At 40.1% G+C, this 17,593-nt stretch overlaps 1 protein-coding gene across 1 annotated transcript in view; it reads right to left on the minus strand.

Moving 5' to 3' along the window:
- The window catches only part of LOC308504329 (fatty acid desaturase 2-like protein FADS2B), a gene marked incomplete at its 3' end in the record, with an annotated part of 31,131 nt that extends 20,780 nt beyond the window's left edge, over positions 1–10,351 (minus strand). Inside the window, exons 1-2 of the mRNA XM_081064674.1 lie at positions 9,989–10,351; positions 1,357–1,467 (exon numbers count right to left, since the gene is read on the minus strand). Coding sequence (XP_080920800.1) covers positions 1,357–1,467; positions 9,989–10,309 — 432 coding nt within the window. The 5' untranslated portion in view covers positions 10,310–10,351. The remainder of the gene's footprint in view (positions 1–1,356; positions 1,468–9,988) is intronic.
- Positions 10,352–17,593: the final 7,242 nt, after the last annotated feature.

Consider the following 17,593-nt stretch of genomic DNA (forward strand, 5'->3'; position numbering starts at 1 on the left):
CAGTGATAGATGGATCAGCACTTTGTACAAATGATTTCAAAAGAAGTTGCATTCCATATTATTCTATTTCAGCTTCAGGTGTGCAGTGCGGTGGTCAGGCATCTACACAATCTATGAAGTGACCCTCCTGATAAGCCCAGTAGCCTTTGGTACCCTACATGATCTTTACAACATTATTGATTATATCCCCCATATGAATGTCAACTAGAATTTAAAAATAAATAAATGAATACATAGTCATGGGACGTAAAGTACAGCACAGGGAATATAGTCAATGGAATTGTAACAGCTATATTTGATGTCAGAGGGGTAGGAGATTGGGGGGGAGGTTATCACTTTGTGAGGGGTGTAAATGTCTAATCATTATGTTGTTTTGTACACCTGAAACTAATATAATAAAAAAACTAACAAGCCAGTAAATACCTTTTCATTGCTGTAGAAAAAGAACTAAATGTAAGCTTTTTAAAAAAAGTAAATTGCAAAAAAATGGAAATGCTCAATATTAAAATTCTTTTAAGCTCTATGTAAAACCATCTTAGTGTATTTTTAGTCTTATAGAGACCCCGTCCTTTGGAAGACAGTATTTCAGGTAGCCAAAGTATTAGAGAAAGAAAGAATGATGCCTTTCCTTGGGAATACCTAAGGAATTGGGGCCAGAAAGAAGTAACTGGGAGTCCCAGTTTTTCAACACACCAGCTGTGGGACTTTCAGAAAGTAATTTATTGTCCCTGGACTATAATTTCCTCAAGTGTAAAAAGGGCTGTAGTTAGGATATAGTCACATCCTTCATTCAACAGCTATTTATGGAGTTCCTACTACATGTCTGATCCTGTGAAAATGAGGACACAGAGATAAGCAAAATAGACATATCCTCTGCTCTCATGGAACTTAGTTTAGTGGGGGAACATAGACATTAAATAAATAATTACAAGCAATCACTGAAAAAAAAATTATATGTGTGAGTTGCCTGGCATAGAGTAGGTGTTTGCAGACATGGGATTATTCTTTGGCAGAAGACCAAAAATTCCAGTCCTTTGTTTCACATAGACTTCAGAGTTCTGAGTGGGAAGATGATATTGTTTTGAAAGAGGTGGCATCCACTCATTCATACTATTACAGGCCCAGCCAGGCATGATGGCTGGCTTACCAAAGGAAATGTGATAAATTGGACCTAAAATATACCTTAGCCCCATCCCTGCACATATTCTTTTTTTCTTCTTTCCCCTTCTTCTGCTTCCCCCACACTCTGTTTCAACCAGCGACCTCGGCATTAGGAGTAGGAGCACGGCAGTTCAACCACCTGAGCCACCGGTCCAGCCCACTGCACGTATGCTTGAGTCCTGGGACCTCACTCACGTTTTTGTTTCTCTCCTGGCTGGGCTCTTCCGGGGCAAGCTCTCCGATGAGCAGTGGCTTAAGGTACAGTTGAACAATGTCAAGCTCCAGGTGCATGGCTCTGAAGACATCCTGTAAATCAGAGAGAACCGTTAGAGGCTTAGAAGAGACATGCGTATGACAGATTAGTCCCCTTTCTTGCATCTTGTGCGCATCTTGGGAACCAACGCACACTCTGTTGTTTAGCATCTGCTTCTAACTCCAGGTTGATGCTTCAAGTTGATTGAGCAAAATTACTCCTAGAAATCCTTCATGAAACCTGGGATCCGCCTACCAAATGCCCTGCTTCCCCAAGCAAGTCCAATGCAGCCAGGTTATCCCCAAGCACTGCAAGAGACTGCTATCCATTTCATCGAGCACCAGAAGAGAGAGTTGGTTTGAATTTATGGGCCATGATACATCTTTGAAGTCCAGCATTAGGCTTGGTGTAGAAGTTGCAGCAACCCAAACTGGCTATGCAAATCCCATCTCCCAGCGAAGTCTGCCTCTTGGTCCTTAGCGAAGGACCAGGGGAATGAAGCCCTGGAATTAAGTTATTTCCAACAAAAGACAGGTTAAAGTTGATGGTTGCTTAAGACCAATGTGTAAGAGAGTGTGGGAGCACAGCCCTTGAGCTCTGGCTTGTCTGAAGTATCACACTCTTGGCTAAAGCTGAAGGCATCTCATCACTCTTCCTGAGAAACACTAGGGCAGTCTCTGCAGGGCTTGCGATAGCCAGGCACGGAACTGAGTTGACCAACTGTATTTTTCCATCTCAGGTCCCACTATAGTAACAACTCCAAGTGAATAAGAGGAGCAGCAGTGGTTCCTCAGTCCTGCTTATATGTAGAAGTAAGAGTATCTTCTGGCTCAGGGATTTAAATAGTTTTTGAAGGGGAATTCTCTAAGAGGAAGATACTGGACTTTCTGTTATGATGGCTTTGGGAAGGGGAGTGATTAAAATGAAGGACTATAACCAAGGTTGTAACTTGAATGCATGGGAACAATACACATTACTGTGCAGTGCTGGTATTGCATAGTATGGATTAAGAAAATGGACCCTGAAGCAGCCTTCATATGTCTAAATTCTGGTTTTACCACTTACTAGTTTTATGATTGTGGACAAGTCTTTTGACCTGTTCATTGCTCCTCTTTTCTCTTATGTGGGGTTCATGATAATAGCTACTCAATGCAAAAAGATATTATAAGGACAAAGTGCATTAATTAGAATCTGATTGGCATGTAGTAAACTCTCAATACATGTTAGTTATCTTTCTTAGATGTATACTCCTAGTGATAAGAACTTACTACTGTGTTCCCCCCAAAATAAGACCAGGTCTTATATTAATTTTTGCTCCCAAAGACACATTAGAGCTTATGTTCAGCGGATGTCATTTTGAAAAATCATGCTAGGGCTTATTTTCTGGTTAGGTCTTATTTTGGGGAAACAGTACCTACCTTCTCTTCAAGACAGCAATTCAAAGATTTTTAAAATTCCTATATTCTAATGCCTAATGTGGTGTGAGCTCTGAATTATTTTAGTGAAGATAAGGAATTCTCTATCTTTAAATCATAAAGCAACTTTAGCTATATCTAAGAAGTACATATGAGCGTATTTGTAAGAAGGTGCTTATGTAATGAATAAGGTTAATTGGAAGGATGAAATATCAACTTTTTAAACTTACTTTCCTAGATTCAATGATGTAAAAAGGGCTTTGTATCTGCTAGAACAGTCTGCTCTGCATATCTCCTCTGACCCTCTTGGAAAATGCTAAAGTATATGATTTTAAAAGTGTTTTTTAACTATCACATTCCATGATTCTAAACCTTAGTTCCCCTAACCAGGAAGAGAGTCACTCAGTGAATAAGAAAGTGATTTCAGGATGATCCTTACAGAGAAATCATGTTCTGCTTGTTGTTTAGGAGCAGATGAGGATGGAAAATGTTCTGATAGATTAAGATCAGAGTGCAAAGGAGAGGTAAGCTATTGCAATTTCATCTTCCACTGAGCAGTCATCCAGCGTCCTACAACAGTGCTGACAATAACATTCTCCTGGCTTCATTGTTTCGTCTGATTCCCAGCCACCTGCACAGATGAATACTGTGATAACAGGTACTGAAGACCTACAGAGTCTTCTAGAATAGTAGGCATTGCCCTGCTCTGTGGAACTCTGTTCATTGTACTGATGGGCAGTTCGACAAAGAAGCTTAGGTAGTCTGAGAATATTTGATTGAGAAGAATTTCCTAATAGAGACTGAGTATGGAATAAGTTGTGAAATCCTCTTCTTGAAAGACCTGCAAAAACGGGTTCTGTCGTCAACATTCTTGGGCAAGTATGTTCCTGCTGAAGGAAGGAGAAGGGATAACGTGAAGGGGAGAAGAGATGCGACCAACGGTGATTGAGTATGTCCTACGTACAAGGCACTCTATGGGCCAATTCATAATCATCATCTTAGTTCTGTGAGGTTCCGTCGCTGCAGTGGGAAAGATAAAGACACCAATTCTCAGAGGGGAGAAGTGTCTTGGCCAAAATGCCACAGTGAATAGTGAGGTCAGGATTTGAACTCAGGGCTCTGTGACTTTAAAGCCATGAAGCTCTGAAGGTCCATTCCAACCTAGACATGCATAATTCTTTTTTTGAAAAGCGTCTCAAGAGAGGAACATCACCAGATTGTTTGGGGGATGGTGCTAAAATCAGTTTGTATCCGCTGAACAGATAGTAACAGTGTCTCCCACCTTAGGTTTTAGTCACGTGAATCACTTTGCCTCTGGCTCCCACCTACCGCTCTAGGCTTATGTTTCACCCTACCCTTCATTCCCCACGTTGTCCACTGGATCTCTTCCCATTCAATAAGCATTCCTTGCCCCTCTATGCTTCTGAGGCTTTGCACATATTGTTTCTTTTGCCTTGATTGCTTGCCTCCATTTTCTCTACACAAAAGCTCCTCCTCACCCTTCATGATCCAGAGGAAATACAAGCCTCCCCTAACTCATGCAGGAACATTATTTATGATCTCCTCTGGGCTCCCATGACACTTTGTGCCTAGAACTTTTTAAACGATGTTATAAGAAATCTGTGTATTTATCCCTTCTCTAGTGGTTTTTGAGTTTTTTGAAGACTGGGACCATATCCTGTTGCTTAAATTATATATACCATCGAGCGCTATGCCTGGAAAATGGCATGTGATCAATGGATGCCTAAGGAATAAGGGAACAGGTGAATGCACAGGTGAATACAGGGAACGTTGGGATGATCAAACTGTTGAGCTCAGAGGATACAGGTCTTAAGAAATACCCGCAGCATCCCTCATTTTCTGACCTTTTTTGCTGCTGTCGTATTTCTCATTTTCATCTGCTAGCCTTTCTGATTTCCTTTTCAAGCAGCATCTCTACTCTTTAGCCTATTCATAAATGTATGTCATAGCTTATCTCAAAACTGATTGTTTCCAAAACAGTACCAACACGGGAAAGATGGGATTGTGACTGTGCTTTCACAAATAGCTTGGCAATCCTGTTAATGTTTTGCTGTTGTTTAATGGGGGATGAAGAGATGTGCTTCACTGTAGAACCTGTGTGATCCCCAGGGGAGGTGAAAAGTATGCAAAGTCAGGAGGCCCAAGACAAAGTCCTGCCTTTACCCTTAAGCGCTATATCTAGGTTGTGCTCAGCAGAAAGGCACCGAGCCCAGGGCATGTGGATGGACTGAAACCCAGCAGGCACTCTGTCAGTCAAATCTGCTGCAGCCTCCCAAAGATTGGACCTTCCTCGTTCACATTATTCACACTAAAGCACAGTGTAGGGTAACAGGAGTAGGCCGTTTATAGGGGGGAATGACTCAATTTCTCAAGCCTAGGTCTTTTTCCTAAGTGTGAATACTAATACTCCCGTCTGCCCCATGGGCTCATTAATTCCTTCATTTATTTATTCTAAAATCTTATTGAGGATCTAACCTAGTGGCTACAAGCTTAGGTGTTAGTATCAAGCATCAATAAATGACTGCATTTTTATATTATCATTATTTAGTTTGTCTGAGGTGGGTTGAAATTCCCAAAATTCAGAAAATAAAAGACAAACGGTGAATACATGTATTAGTCACAAAACAAAATAACTGGAACCTTGATTGACTCACCTACGAAAAGCTCACCAGAATATTCAAAACTCAATCACAGATACTGCTTCCCATCTCTTCGGGCAGTTTTGTTGCTGCTCACCCCGCTCTACTCCTTTATCCATTTTCCAACTTGAACCATTGTTTAAATGAGAATTGGATTATTTATAACATTTTCACAACCCAGCAAAGATGCAATTCTTACTGATTACTACTGTGTTTCCCCCAAAATAAGATCTAGCCGGACCATCAGTTCTAATGCGTCTTTTGGAGAAAAAATTAACATAAGACCCGGTATTATATTATATTATATCTGGTATTATGTGATGTTATGTTATGTCATGTTATATTATATCCGGTATCATTTGTACTGTATTGTATTGTATTGTATTGTATTGTATTGTATTGTATTGTATTGTATTGTACCTGGTCTTATTTTAAAATAAGACCAGGTCTTATATTAATTTTTGCTCCAAAAGATGCATTAGAGCTGATGGTCTGGCTAGGTCTTATTTTCGGGGAAACACAGTGCTTTCCTTATAAACCCCAGTTGATTTTGTCGTTCCGGTTGTGGGTTGGGAGGGATGTTGTATTAGACAAGCGCCATCATGCGTAGCTGAAGGAGAGGAAGACTTACGGTGAGGGTAAAATGCAGACTCCTTAGCTCAGCAGTCAAGACCCTTTCTCCCTCTCCTCCTTCTCTTTTCTCTTCCCTAACTCTCCCTTCCATTCATCTTCTCCTCTTTTTCCTCTTCTTGTCCTCATTCCCTGACAGTCACTGAAATTAACTGAGTACATACTATTTGCCAGTCTTGTGCTAAGACAAAGGAAATGTGGGATGCCCATTCTGGCTGGTCACTTATTCCTGTACTCCTCCTCTGTGCACATTTTCCTTCCCCGTGCTTCAGTCTGTCTCTCTTGGCTCTGTGCGTCCTAAGGCATTTGGGATGCTCTCCTTTGGTGCCACACACAAATCTACCCTCCTCCACACTGCAGTCCTCCAAATAGTTGAAATGGACTTTGCTCTGTTTCCTCTAATTTTTTGTCATCCCTTCCCTGTCATGCTGGCCTTTGACTCTGGTGGGAAAGAACTTGAGTTTCTCAGTGTCCCTCTTGGACAGTGGTGTCCAGAGATAGCGTGGGCTGACCAGCACACAGGATGATACACCTACTCTCTTTGTTCTGAACATGAAGCTCATGCTCACACATCATGAGACTGCACTTACTTCTCTTGTTGAGTCTGGAACATACCGTTGCGTTAAAACTTGTGGCTAACTATTTATTCGTGTATACTTCCTATCAGGAGATGCTCTGTAATCCTCATTTTAATGATTGCAAAATAATACATCCTATGGATATATTGTAATGTATGTAAACAGTTCTTGGACTTATAGATTATCTCTGGCTTTTCCCAAATGAGCTGTTCCAAGTGGGAAGACTTGAGCCTGGATTCCAGTTATTAGCGTTGTGCCATTACTTTTAAATCATATAATTTGAGAACAATCAGATAACTCATATGTGTAATAATAAGAGCTGATGTGCCAATTCTCTTTTATAGGCTTATTTTTCTTGGTAAAGTTCTTTGGAGAAAATTATAACCCATCTCAGAAGAATTAAGTGATAAAACACAGCATGGTCATTTATGAAGGGATTGTTATCCTCACTTTCTAGATCAGGGAGCCAGGCTCCAAGATCTTCAGCAACCTCCTCAGGACACTCCTAATAAGTGGTGGAAACCAGATACAAACCAGACTTGTTTCGTCCCCACACCTGTACTCTTAATCACTAGGCTGGGCCCCTCACTAGTGTAAGGAAGAAAAAGGTACCCCCTCTGGGCAGGTGCAGCTGTGGGTTCAGGGCTGGCACAGAGACCATACTTAGGCCCACATTTCTTGTTAGGGCACAACCCACGAAGATCTCTTCAGTTGGAGAGTGAACATTTGACCTCAGATCCCTTGACTTTTATGTTCTGCCCTCCTTCCCTAGAGAGCATGATGCCCTCTACCCTGTAGGCTGTGTTCCCAGTCAGATGGCACCAAATGCAATCAGGATTTCCAAGCTGGTGGTAAGCAGGAAGTGACAATTGCATCTCTGAGGCTACGGATGCTGGTAATGTGAATAGTAATAGCTACAGTTGAATGGAACTTTATTAAAGTGTCTGGCATTATACTGAACACTTTACAAGCATCAGTCCCATTTACCATAAACCAGTGAGATGAGTGTGTCATTCTCCTTTTGCAGATCATGACACTGAGACTCAGATAGGTCCAGTAACTTTCCCAGGTTCATACTGTGATCCCAAAGCCCAGGTTCCCCAGACTTTGAGTAGCCATGGAGTATTGAATTCTCCTGGTACTCCTAGCCACGGTTGTCAGAATTCTCCTGGTACTTTCCAGTCTTCTTGAGCCATCTTCCTTTGGAGAATCTTTTCTCCAAACATTTTTGGATTTACCTTCCTAAAGTCAAAGGTACATGATTGACCATGCCCAGGATTTTTACTCTCAGGATATAAATCCTAAGGAGGCATGATATTTTCCTCTAGGCTTCGAATGGTTTCTAGTTTATTAATCAATTCCTCCTCATTGGCTAGAATTGGATGCAGAATCATGGTCTTCCCCTAACTTCTGGGAGGTAAAAATGATCAGCAAATGACAGATTTATTACCCGAGCTGTGTCAAGCAGAGTGAGTCTCTCTGTGAATTTCAAGGTGGCCGAGACCCACATCTTTGCCAGCACATCCTCTGAGCTAATTCTATGACTTGTGATACAAGAGCATCATCCATATTTTCTCTGCGTTGTGGGAATGGGGGGATAGGCTAGATAGGGATCTGTAGTGTTTTCTTTCATTGTATTTTTGTTACTCTTTCTCCTGTTATTCTTGCATGCATGCTTTCCATCTTGATTCTTCTACTCTCAGCTCTCTGGATTCCTACACAGCATCTATCTTCCGGACACACAGGATACTCTCACCCTTTGCTACAAGTGCATTCTCATCCCAAGAAAAGGTTGAACTTTGTTTATGAAAAATATCAATCTGACACAAGCAGTGGGGATGTAATAGGGTCTTTCAGAAAGACCATCATCTGATTGCAGGATCAAGACAGTGAGATGATAGAAAAAGAAGAACCTGGTTACAGAAGGGAGATGAGAAATTCGGACGGTGGGGGTGGAGATGTCCATAGCATCCAAAGACAAAACCTTGATTACTTTGCAACTTTACCAGGAGCTTGTGTAGTTTGCTATTATTAGCATTATTTACAGAACGGCTCTTAGTAAAACAATGTTTTCAATCCTATACTTTGAAACCAGCTGGAGACTTTACATGCTAAACTGAAAACAAGGGCAATAAAGAAAAGAAAAGAAAGCCTGGGTTTAAATTTCTTCTCAGTCATATATTAATTTCTGATCTTGAGTTAGTCATTGAGTCCTTCTTAGTCTCCGTTTCTTCATTTGCATAATGTGGAGAATAAAATTCCTAATTGGGATAAAACAAATTTCCTTATGGACTATTCTAAAAGGGCTTCCTAAATGCATTTAAGGATTTGAGAGGACTCCCTATCAAATGTTAAATGGACATTTTACTTGTAAGTACTCAACATAAAGGGCTTTATGGTAAAAAACTTACCTGATTTCAAAATTTGGCACTATTATTTGCTGGCTGTGTGGATTATTTGCCTCTTTGAACATTAATTTTCTCATTTGTAATATGGGGAAATTATCCACTTTCCTTATGGGAGGTTAAAGTGAGGAAATGTATTTGAATGTGTCTAAGGCATCTAAGGATGCATTAAATGTTTGTTATAGTTTTTTTTTTTTTTTTTTTTTGCCTTAGCCATTTTGTTGGGGAAGGGTAATGAGAAGAAATGAAAAAAAAAAAGTGGAAAGACTGAAAGTTAAGAAAGATAAAGGTTTTGAATCTGAGGTCTGCTGCTGGGTGACCTTGGGCCAATGAGTTAACATCTCTGATTTTAATTTCTTCTTCCATAAAAGTGGGTTGTACCACCTGTATCCATGGAATGAGCAACACGAAGCAAAGAGCTCTGCAAAGTCCAAAAGCCTATGTAATTGTAGGTGTTCATTGTTGTTATTAACATTTTGATGCCTCACAGATGAATCACTGGCTTTCTTTTAGACACTCCAATTATAAGAGTCTGAAGAACTTATACTTGGGTGCTCCCCCCCCTCTAGATTTTACTCACCTATTTGTAACTTTCTCCTTACAAAACAGTGACTCCATTTCAAAACAGAACACCAAGAACAAAACCAATGTCGGAACACACACAGTTTCCAATATCAACATCTGAGCTCATCCCAAACCTGGTCCAGGTAATAGCTAGGCCCTGAGGCTTACATTGCTTCCAAATGCTTGCTGGATAAGAATCCTGAAAAATTGGTTTGGGAGGAGGTGAGCGATTGTGGAGCTTGAACACGTACTTTTGGGAAGAGAGCCAAGGTCCCAGCCACCCTGCAGCTAAAACAGAAAGAAGGCAGAGCTTTGTCCTTACCGTGGCGTCTTCTCCTGCGTAGTGGCTGAGGACCCGGCGCCCACCTGGATGCCTGTCGACCCAGCCAGTAACATCGTAGACCTTGCGATTGATCACCAGCCATAGGTCGGCCTCCTGATTGTGTGTCTGTATCTCTTGCCAGCTGTACACGTTGAGGCTTTTCCTGGGCACGCCACACTTCCCATTTGCCTCTTGCTTTACGGAGACCTGGGTTTTCCCATTCGCTACTGGTTTCCCATCTGCCTGATGCTTCTCCCCCAGGTATGGCTCACTCTTTCCTACCTGGCTCCCATTGCCGGCATGCTTTTCTTCAAACGTCATCGTCACTGAACTCTTGAGATTTCTGGGTGGACTCCTGAAACTTCTAATACTCACCTGTGGTTGGACCACAAACTAACTCTTTCCTCCTCTTTTATTGCATGGGAGGGTGGTGCCTGCACAGAACACTTTTTAAAGCCTAGTTATCTCTTCCCAAATTTGAGAGTGAGCATATCCCCATCCTCTCGCTTCTGTCTGTCCTGAATTTTTTCTGCCCTGATGTAGGCTGGACCACCTCTTTTCCTGGGACGGGAGACCACTTTTCTCTCTTCAGGTCTCCTCTCCCTGCTGGCTGGTCTCTTAGCAGCATCCTCCATTGTTAAATGTTCCTCAGTAAAGAGCTGGGGCCAATCGTAGGGTGGCAGGATGTTGCGGCCCACCCCCAGGGAGGAGGGGCTAAGCTCTGGTCTCAAAACTCCTACTCTGCAGCCAGGTAAATTGGGTTCGCACGCTCTCTGACATGCCATGAATGGACACAATTAGATTTGTTAATTTAACACGTGAGCAGAAGCTTTCAAAATCTCCAGGATGACGTCAATGCTTGGTGGACTTGGGAAATGTTCTTTATGACAGCTGTTATTTCTCCCTAGGACTTTTAAACTGTTCTAATAAAAGACTTTTTTTTTTTTTTTAAGAAAGGTTTCGATTTACCAAAGAGGCAGCTCAATGGTAAACCAGTTTTCCTCTTTTATTTCCCTTTGAAAGCTGTCTAAATCTGTCAACACATCTAAAGGTAATGGCAACTGATGTTGGCTAGAACACGTGATGATTTACAAAACCTTGGTCACATGCTTTATCTGATTTCATCCTCAGATGAAAGGAGAGGGAGATACTTTTGGTGTCCCATTTTTCAGGTGTTAAAACACTGGCTGAAGACCTCAGGTATGGTGAGCTACGGTCACTCTGTCAGTGAGAAGTAAAATCAGATTTTCTGATTCCAAGCCGTTACCTCTTTGCTCTGTTTGCTGAACTTGGGGTCTACGTATATATGATAATAACTTGACTCAGTGGTTAAAGATGGGGCAGAAGAAGAGATTCTGGGGTGGCGGCGATGGTGGGCGGGAGGGTCTTAATGTTAAGAAAAGCAGTAGCATAAAATAATGAAAAAGCCCATTCTTATATTTGGAAATCAGTCCTAAGTAAATCAGCGCAAGATTTATGTATTCAGGGTTTTATTCCAGTACAATTTATAATTGTTAAAAATCAGAAATGGCCTAATTGTCTCAACAATAAAGAGGGCTGATTTATTATGTATATATTTAATATTATGTAGATATTAAAAAAGAAGTTTTTATAAAATTTTTAATGGCATGGACTGATGTTTGCAATATACTAAGTGAAAAAATTTAGTCGATAATATTCTGCTTACTGAATGGTATATGATTGGAAGGAAAAATGCTGAAATATTGGCATTAGTTCACTTTGGAATATAGCATTATTGACATTTTTTTCTTCTTTATTCCTTATGGTCTTTCCCAAATTTTCTAGAAATGAATACATGTTACTTTCATAATTTAGAAAAAGCAGGGTTTTTGTTGTTGTTTTTTGTTTTTGTTTTTAAATAGGAAACCAAGGAAAGAAAGCAAAAGCATGGGTTTTGGAGCTAGATGGAGCTGGGATTATATTTGAGTTCTACCATTTATTAGGTGTAGAATTACCTTATTTCTTTGGGCTGTCATTTCTCCGTCTGTAAAATGAAAAAATAAACACAATTCTCACAATTACATTAAATTAACACAAATGTTATACTACAAAAACCCTCAGTATTTCCCATAATTTCCGATTGGGAGTTTAATAAATCCAACACACATACATTTGGTATTTGTAGGTTATGTACATGAATTCAAGACAGTTTCAGAATTTCAGTGTGAGGTTTGGAAATTTGTGGGGGAAGGTAAGGGGTTTGTCTAGGGGAGTTGGCTGGCACTTAATGTAAGCTTGAGCTAACGTCATTTTGTCATATCACACAATACAGAAACACGGTGAGAAGTGTGTGTGTGTGTGTGTGTGTGTGTGTGTGTGTGTGTGTGCGCTCGTGCATTGGGGAAGATAGCTAAAGACCTTCACATCCCTCCAGTGGTGTTATTGGAAACACTTGGTGTATTGCAGGGGTTCTGTAATTGTTAGTTTCCTGTCTGTGCCTGTTTGGATATCAAATAGATTTATAAAAATAGCTACATTCCTTTAAAACACTTGTGCTTGTTTTGTTTTGGCAGCCAGGAGGCTGTTTACAATCCTGGAAATAATGGTAAACTTGGGAACCAGAAATATCTAAGCTGAGTATTCTTGCACAAGCTTCTAACTATCTCTGTGCCTCAGTGTTCTTATTCTATAAAATGGGGTGAATAAAAACTATACTCATAAATTTGTGGAGGAGATAAATTATATTATGTACTGGAAAAAGCTAGCCTGGTAACTAATTCTTGGCCATATGGCATAGATGTAGCAGCTGTTATTGTTGTTATTGCCCGTGTTTTATTTTTGCTTTGGAATGTAGTCATCTGTGTCTGTTAGTTATTCTTTTAGCTCCCTGGGCCTCACTTCATTTTGTTTTTAAAGAAATGTTGTTATTAAAACAACCATCATTATTAAGGCCCAGGAGGAGAGAGCAGAAGTGTTTGACTATGGAAGGTGAGGCTCTTTTAATTCCACCTTTGGTCCACCCCCAAAACAAAGAGCCAACATCTGGGACTTTCTAAGGTAGGTGTTCTGTTCTATCTTCTTTCAGGAGGAACTGACTTCCCGTGGATTCCTTTCTTGTTTTACTACATTTTGTGGGAGAAAGAGAGAGACAGAGCAGGGGGTGGGCTGAGGAGAAAATGGTAGAAGAGGTGAATAAATGTGAAAGACGTTGTAGCCTACCTAGCTGGTACAGAAGGGTTAAGAATTAGATTACCTAAACGTTTGCTAAGTTTGTTTGATGGATTCCTAATGATGCTTGCTTGAGATGTTTTCCTTCAAGGCCAGAAGGAAGAGATAAGAAAAGCTACTAGAAAATGAATTGAAATGGACCAGAGGACACTTGAAGTCTTCTGCATGAACTTTCCTCATTATACCCTCATTATAATACTAAAATCTCCACCCAAGGCGGGGCCTACTAGCCATTTTATGTACGTGCAATGCATGTATATAGCCATGTCTGCTTACTGCACATGCTCACCCCAAACATAGTATCCCTGGGCCAGACAGGTTAGACCAAACTCAGGGCCTTCATAATCCCTGCAGCCCCACCCCCAGTCTGAAACTTGTCGAGGGCTTATAGACATTTCTTCTGATATCAAGGACCTTCTTCTCTTTATATGATTTATCAAAGATTTACAGAGAATTTATTATTTTCTAACTGCATGTTTTATAACCCGGAGATGAGAGATTAACAAAAAGTCCTTTTCTCTGTATGGATTGCTGCTGAAAACAACACAGATTAACAAAATTCCCTCCCTGCCCCACCAAGCATTTAGTTTCTTTTTGAGAGTCGGACTTCCAGTATTCAAAATCTAGGGCTATTGCGTTTAGCTCTATAAACTTAGACAAGTACTTTAACCTGAGTTTTTTTCCAAAATAGGGATGATGCTAATAATACTGACTACCTCATAGATTTTCTTTTGTGAAAATTACATGTGTTAATTCATATAAAGTGCTTAAGATAATACCTGGCATGTATTAAATTTTCTATAAATCTCTGCTACTGGTATTATTCTCTTATCTCTGAGTCAGCATATTATTCAACCATAGCAAATATCTGAGGAGCACTTGCTATTGCCAGACAGGACATCTTTACAATAATTCTGTTTTCATAAAGAAAGTGGGAAGACAGCAAAATGGGCAAGAAAAAAGAGACAAGCATGTATCAGTTCAGTAACTAAAGTAGTGGGAAAAAATACCAAAGTATAAACCACAGACTGAGCAAACAGGCTGAGCTGTCACGGGTGTGGTTCTCTGAACCACCTTCTGCCACTTGGAATCTCTCCTCCAGGCTCCTTGTCTTTTTTTAAAATCAGTAAACGACCATTCTCCAGCTCTGCAATGTCATAAACCAGCACAAAAGGCCCAACTTATATGCAATCCAGTAGTCATGTCCTCAAAACCAGAGCGTTGTTCTTTCAGGTAAAAAAATTGAAAATATTTTAAAAAGAAATTCTTTAACAGGCTTGGATACCAGTCTATGCCACTTTTTGGTCCTGAGGATTCAAACTCTACTAATGGAGAAAGAAGCATTTCTTTGAAAATAGCACAGAGGGTGAGCAGGACGGGTCTTTCCTCTTTTATGCTGTTTCCTTCTTACAAGCTGAACATCTTTATCGAAGTCACTTATCCTCTCTGCATCTCAGTTTCCTTCTCCATTAAATTGGGTAGAATGGCACCCATTCTGCCTGTTGTTTGAAGGGTTGTGAGGCTCATAAGAGATAATGGAAGTAGAAGTGTGGTTTTACAGCAGAAACCTGTTATTATGATAACTGTGATTTTACAATGAGTGCAAGATTTCCCAAATTCTTCAAGGGAACTGGATCCGGTGTGTCACAGACAGAAAAAAAATGTAACCATTCTTATTAACTACAGAAGCATGCGGAATGTTGACTCACTACGGTTAGTCGCCATCCACCTACCTATCTGTTTATCAAGTGCTTTGAGCTCCTTGAGGACTGACATTATCTAAGTGCCTGTGAATGTAACTATTTCTATCATTGATCAGCTTTCCAGAAAGTTCATTTGGCTTGGGGCACGCCCTGGCTCTGTGTAAGTGGAGTGACTGTGTGAACTAACTACACGTCCATTTTCCCCAGGGCAACTGTTCCAAAGTGCTGCTTTATCATTTCAACGAAGTTCGTTGGAGAAACACCCCCAATTATCTACTGGTGCTTTGGCTTTGAAGAATCTCAATATCTCAACGCAGACATTCAGGAAGGACTGCTTTAGTCACAGATGCTCCCAGCACGCAGCTGGTCCCCTCTCAGCAGGCAGCTGGTTGGCCCTGGTCCTGCTCTGGGCAGGATTCTAGTGGGGTAGCATGGCCTTAGGTTCTTGCAGACTCAACATATTCTTGTGGCCTCAGCCACTCTGTTACTTCATGGCGAGAAAAGAGAAATGGAGGCCTGTTCCTAAGAGGGAAACATGGAGGGACACCCAACACTTTGTGTTGATTTAGTCAAAGAATTGACGAGGAGGGCCAAAGGCCAGAGTAGGAAATTAAATCCTAAGGTCCAGGAGGGCAGACATTTTGCCTGTTTGGCTCATCACTCTATTTGTAAAGACTGGCCGAGCATCAGGTCTTCACTAAATATTTGTTAAACAAGGGGATAAATACAGGAGCAAATGACCAGGGGAATGGGACTGAGTTTCAGTTTGTCGGTGACCTTGATATAATTGTTATTATTATCATTAATACAACAATAACATTATTGCTGTTATCATTATCATTAGCTTGTAATTAGCGCCATTTCTCAGGCTGGGGAAATCCGATTCAGAGAGATTAAATATTGTGCCAGAAATCAGATAGCTCACAAGTGGTGGAGATAGAGAAGGCCTCTTGAAATTTTCCTCTTAAAGACTCTAATATTCAAGGACAATAAATGCATGCCCTGGTGGTTATGCTTCAAGTGACTGGTTAATGCAGTTTTGTTTTAAAACTTCATGGAAATTTTGTTTCCTGCTCAGTCATATCCAGTGTTGTCTCATCTCAATTTTGGAAGATACTGTAGGTTTACCGTGTGGTTTCATGAGACCTTGGCCCATGGTCCCCGGGTTTGGTGAACCTTGCATAATGTCACTTGGCATCTAGATCATGGAGGCCACATTTAGAGGTGTTTTTACACCCTTCCTACGTACCCGTTGTGGATGCATGGGGTCAAATGTGTAGGTAAATATTATTACAATATGCTCATTTATTGAAACTGACACTCTCCCACAACTGATGTCATGTCTTGGTCCTTCTCCTCTCCTTCTTCACCTCTCCCTATCCTTTTCCTCCTTCTCTCTCGCTTCATTCTCCTTTTTTTCTACCTTTCTGTGGACCTTTCAGAGATTAGTAAAGTATATCTTTTCACCATGTCTCTTCAGTTGTAAAGAAAATTAACCTGTGTTTCTCAAGATCTCAATGGTACTTCCCCTAAATGCATGTATATGAGTCTCTCTCACTGATGGGGTTATGTCAAAAGGACAAGTCAACTTGAAAGGATTATCTTTGGCCATAATTGGTAAAAAGTGCAAAATGAATAGTGATAGGAATAGATTAAAGTCCATTGATTTAAAACAAACAAACAAAAAAACACACACAGAAAAACCATGAGTCCTTACTCATAAAGATAGATAGATAGATGTCCTTCACATGCATGAAAGAGATAAAGCAAATGTGGTAAAATTTTGACAATTGGTGAATCCAGATCGTAGGTATATGAATATTCATTTCCCTATTCTCGCATCTTTAATGCAGATTTCAGATTATAAAAATTTGTGTGGGGGTGCGATAATTGGACCAAGTGACTTCGTTTTTAAATGACTGTGAACTATGGACTTCAAAAACTCTCTGGTAATAAAAAGTTTCATCTCTTTGAAACCTAGAGATGCAATGATCATTGATCAGTAAAATCTCACCCCGATCATTCACACATCCATTTTAAAATTTAATTAACTCTTTCACACAGACAGTCTTCACATTCCATTTCATTAGAATGCTAAATTTTGCCATTCTTAATTCCTACAAAAGGTAAACTGTTTTGATATGATGCTTAGCATGTATTTTAGTTAGTAAGTTTCTAATGCTAAGTTCAAGGCTTATATAGTAGAGGTGCTGAAAATGAGAGGGAAAGTGCTTGAATATATTTACTTATACTGGTGGAAGAGAGCAGAATTTTCAGGGAATTTAGAATAAAGAAATGTGGGAACAGCTGAGGGATTCAGAAAGCATAGAATCAAGAGAGAATAGGGACATTTTAGAGAGTTATTGCATAGAGTTCAAGAACCCCCAAAAAGAACTTGAGTTAAATCACAATGCTGTCTTATATTTTGCTTTTATCCACCTAACATATTTTTCTTTAACATTTCCTCTCAGTATAATAGTCTCTGAAAATCACAGCTATAAAAGGCTACATGATTTTCAACAGCAAGGAAGTACCATCCTTTTTGATGATTTCACTATTTATGATTTCAATATTTATTATATTTGACATTTGAAATTTTAATATTCAAAACATAAGTGTTGCAACATGTTTTGTTAGATGCTTTTCTGATACTGACTTATATTTCAACTATAATCCTATGTATCTCTCCTCATTACACATTCCCTTCACCTCT

Source organism: Rhinolophus hipposideros (genome assembly GCF_964194185.1).
Source record: "Rhinolophus hipposideros genome assembly, chromosome: 10".
In the NCBI taxonomy this organism is placed as follows: Eukaryota; Metazoa; Chordata; class Mammalia; order Chiroptera; family Rhinolophidae; genus Rhinolophus; species Rhinolophus hipposideros.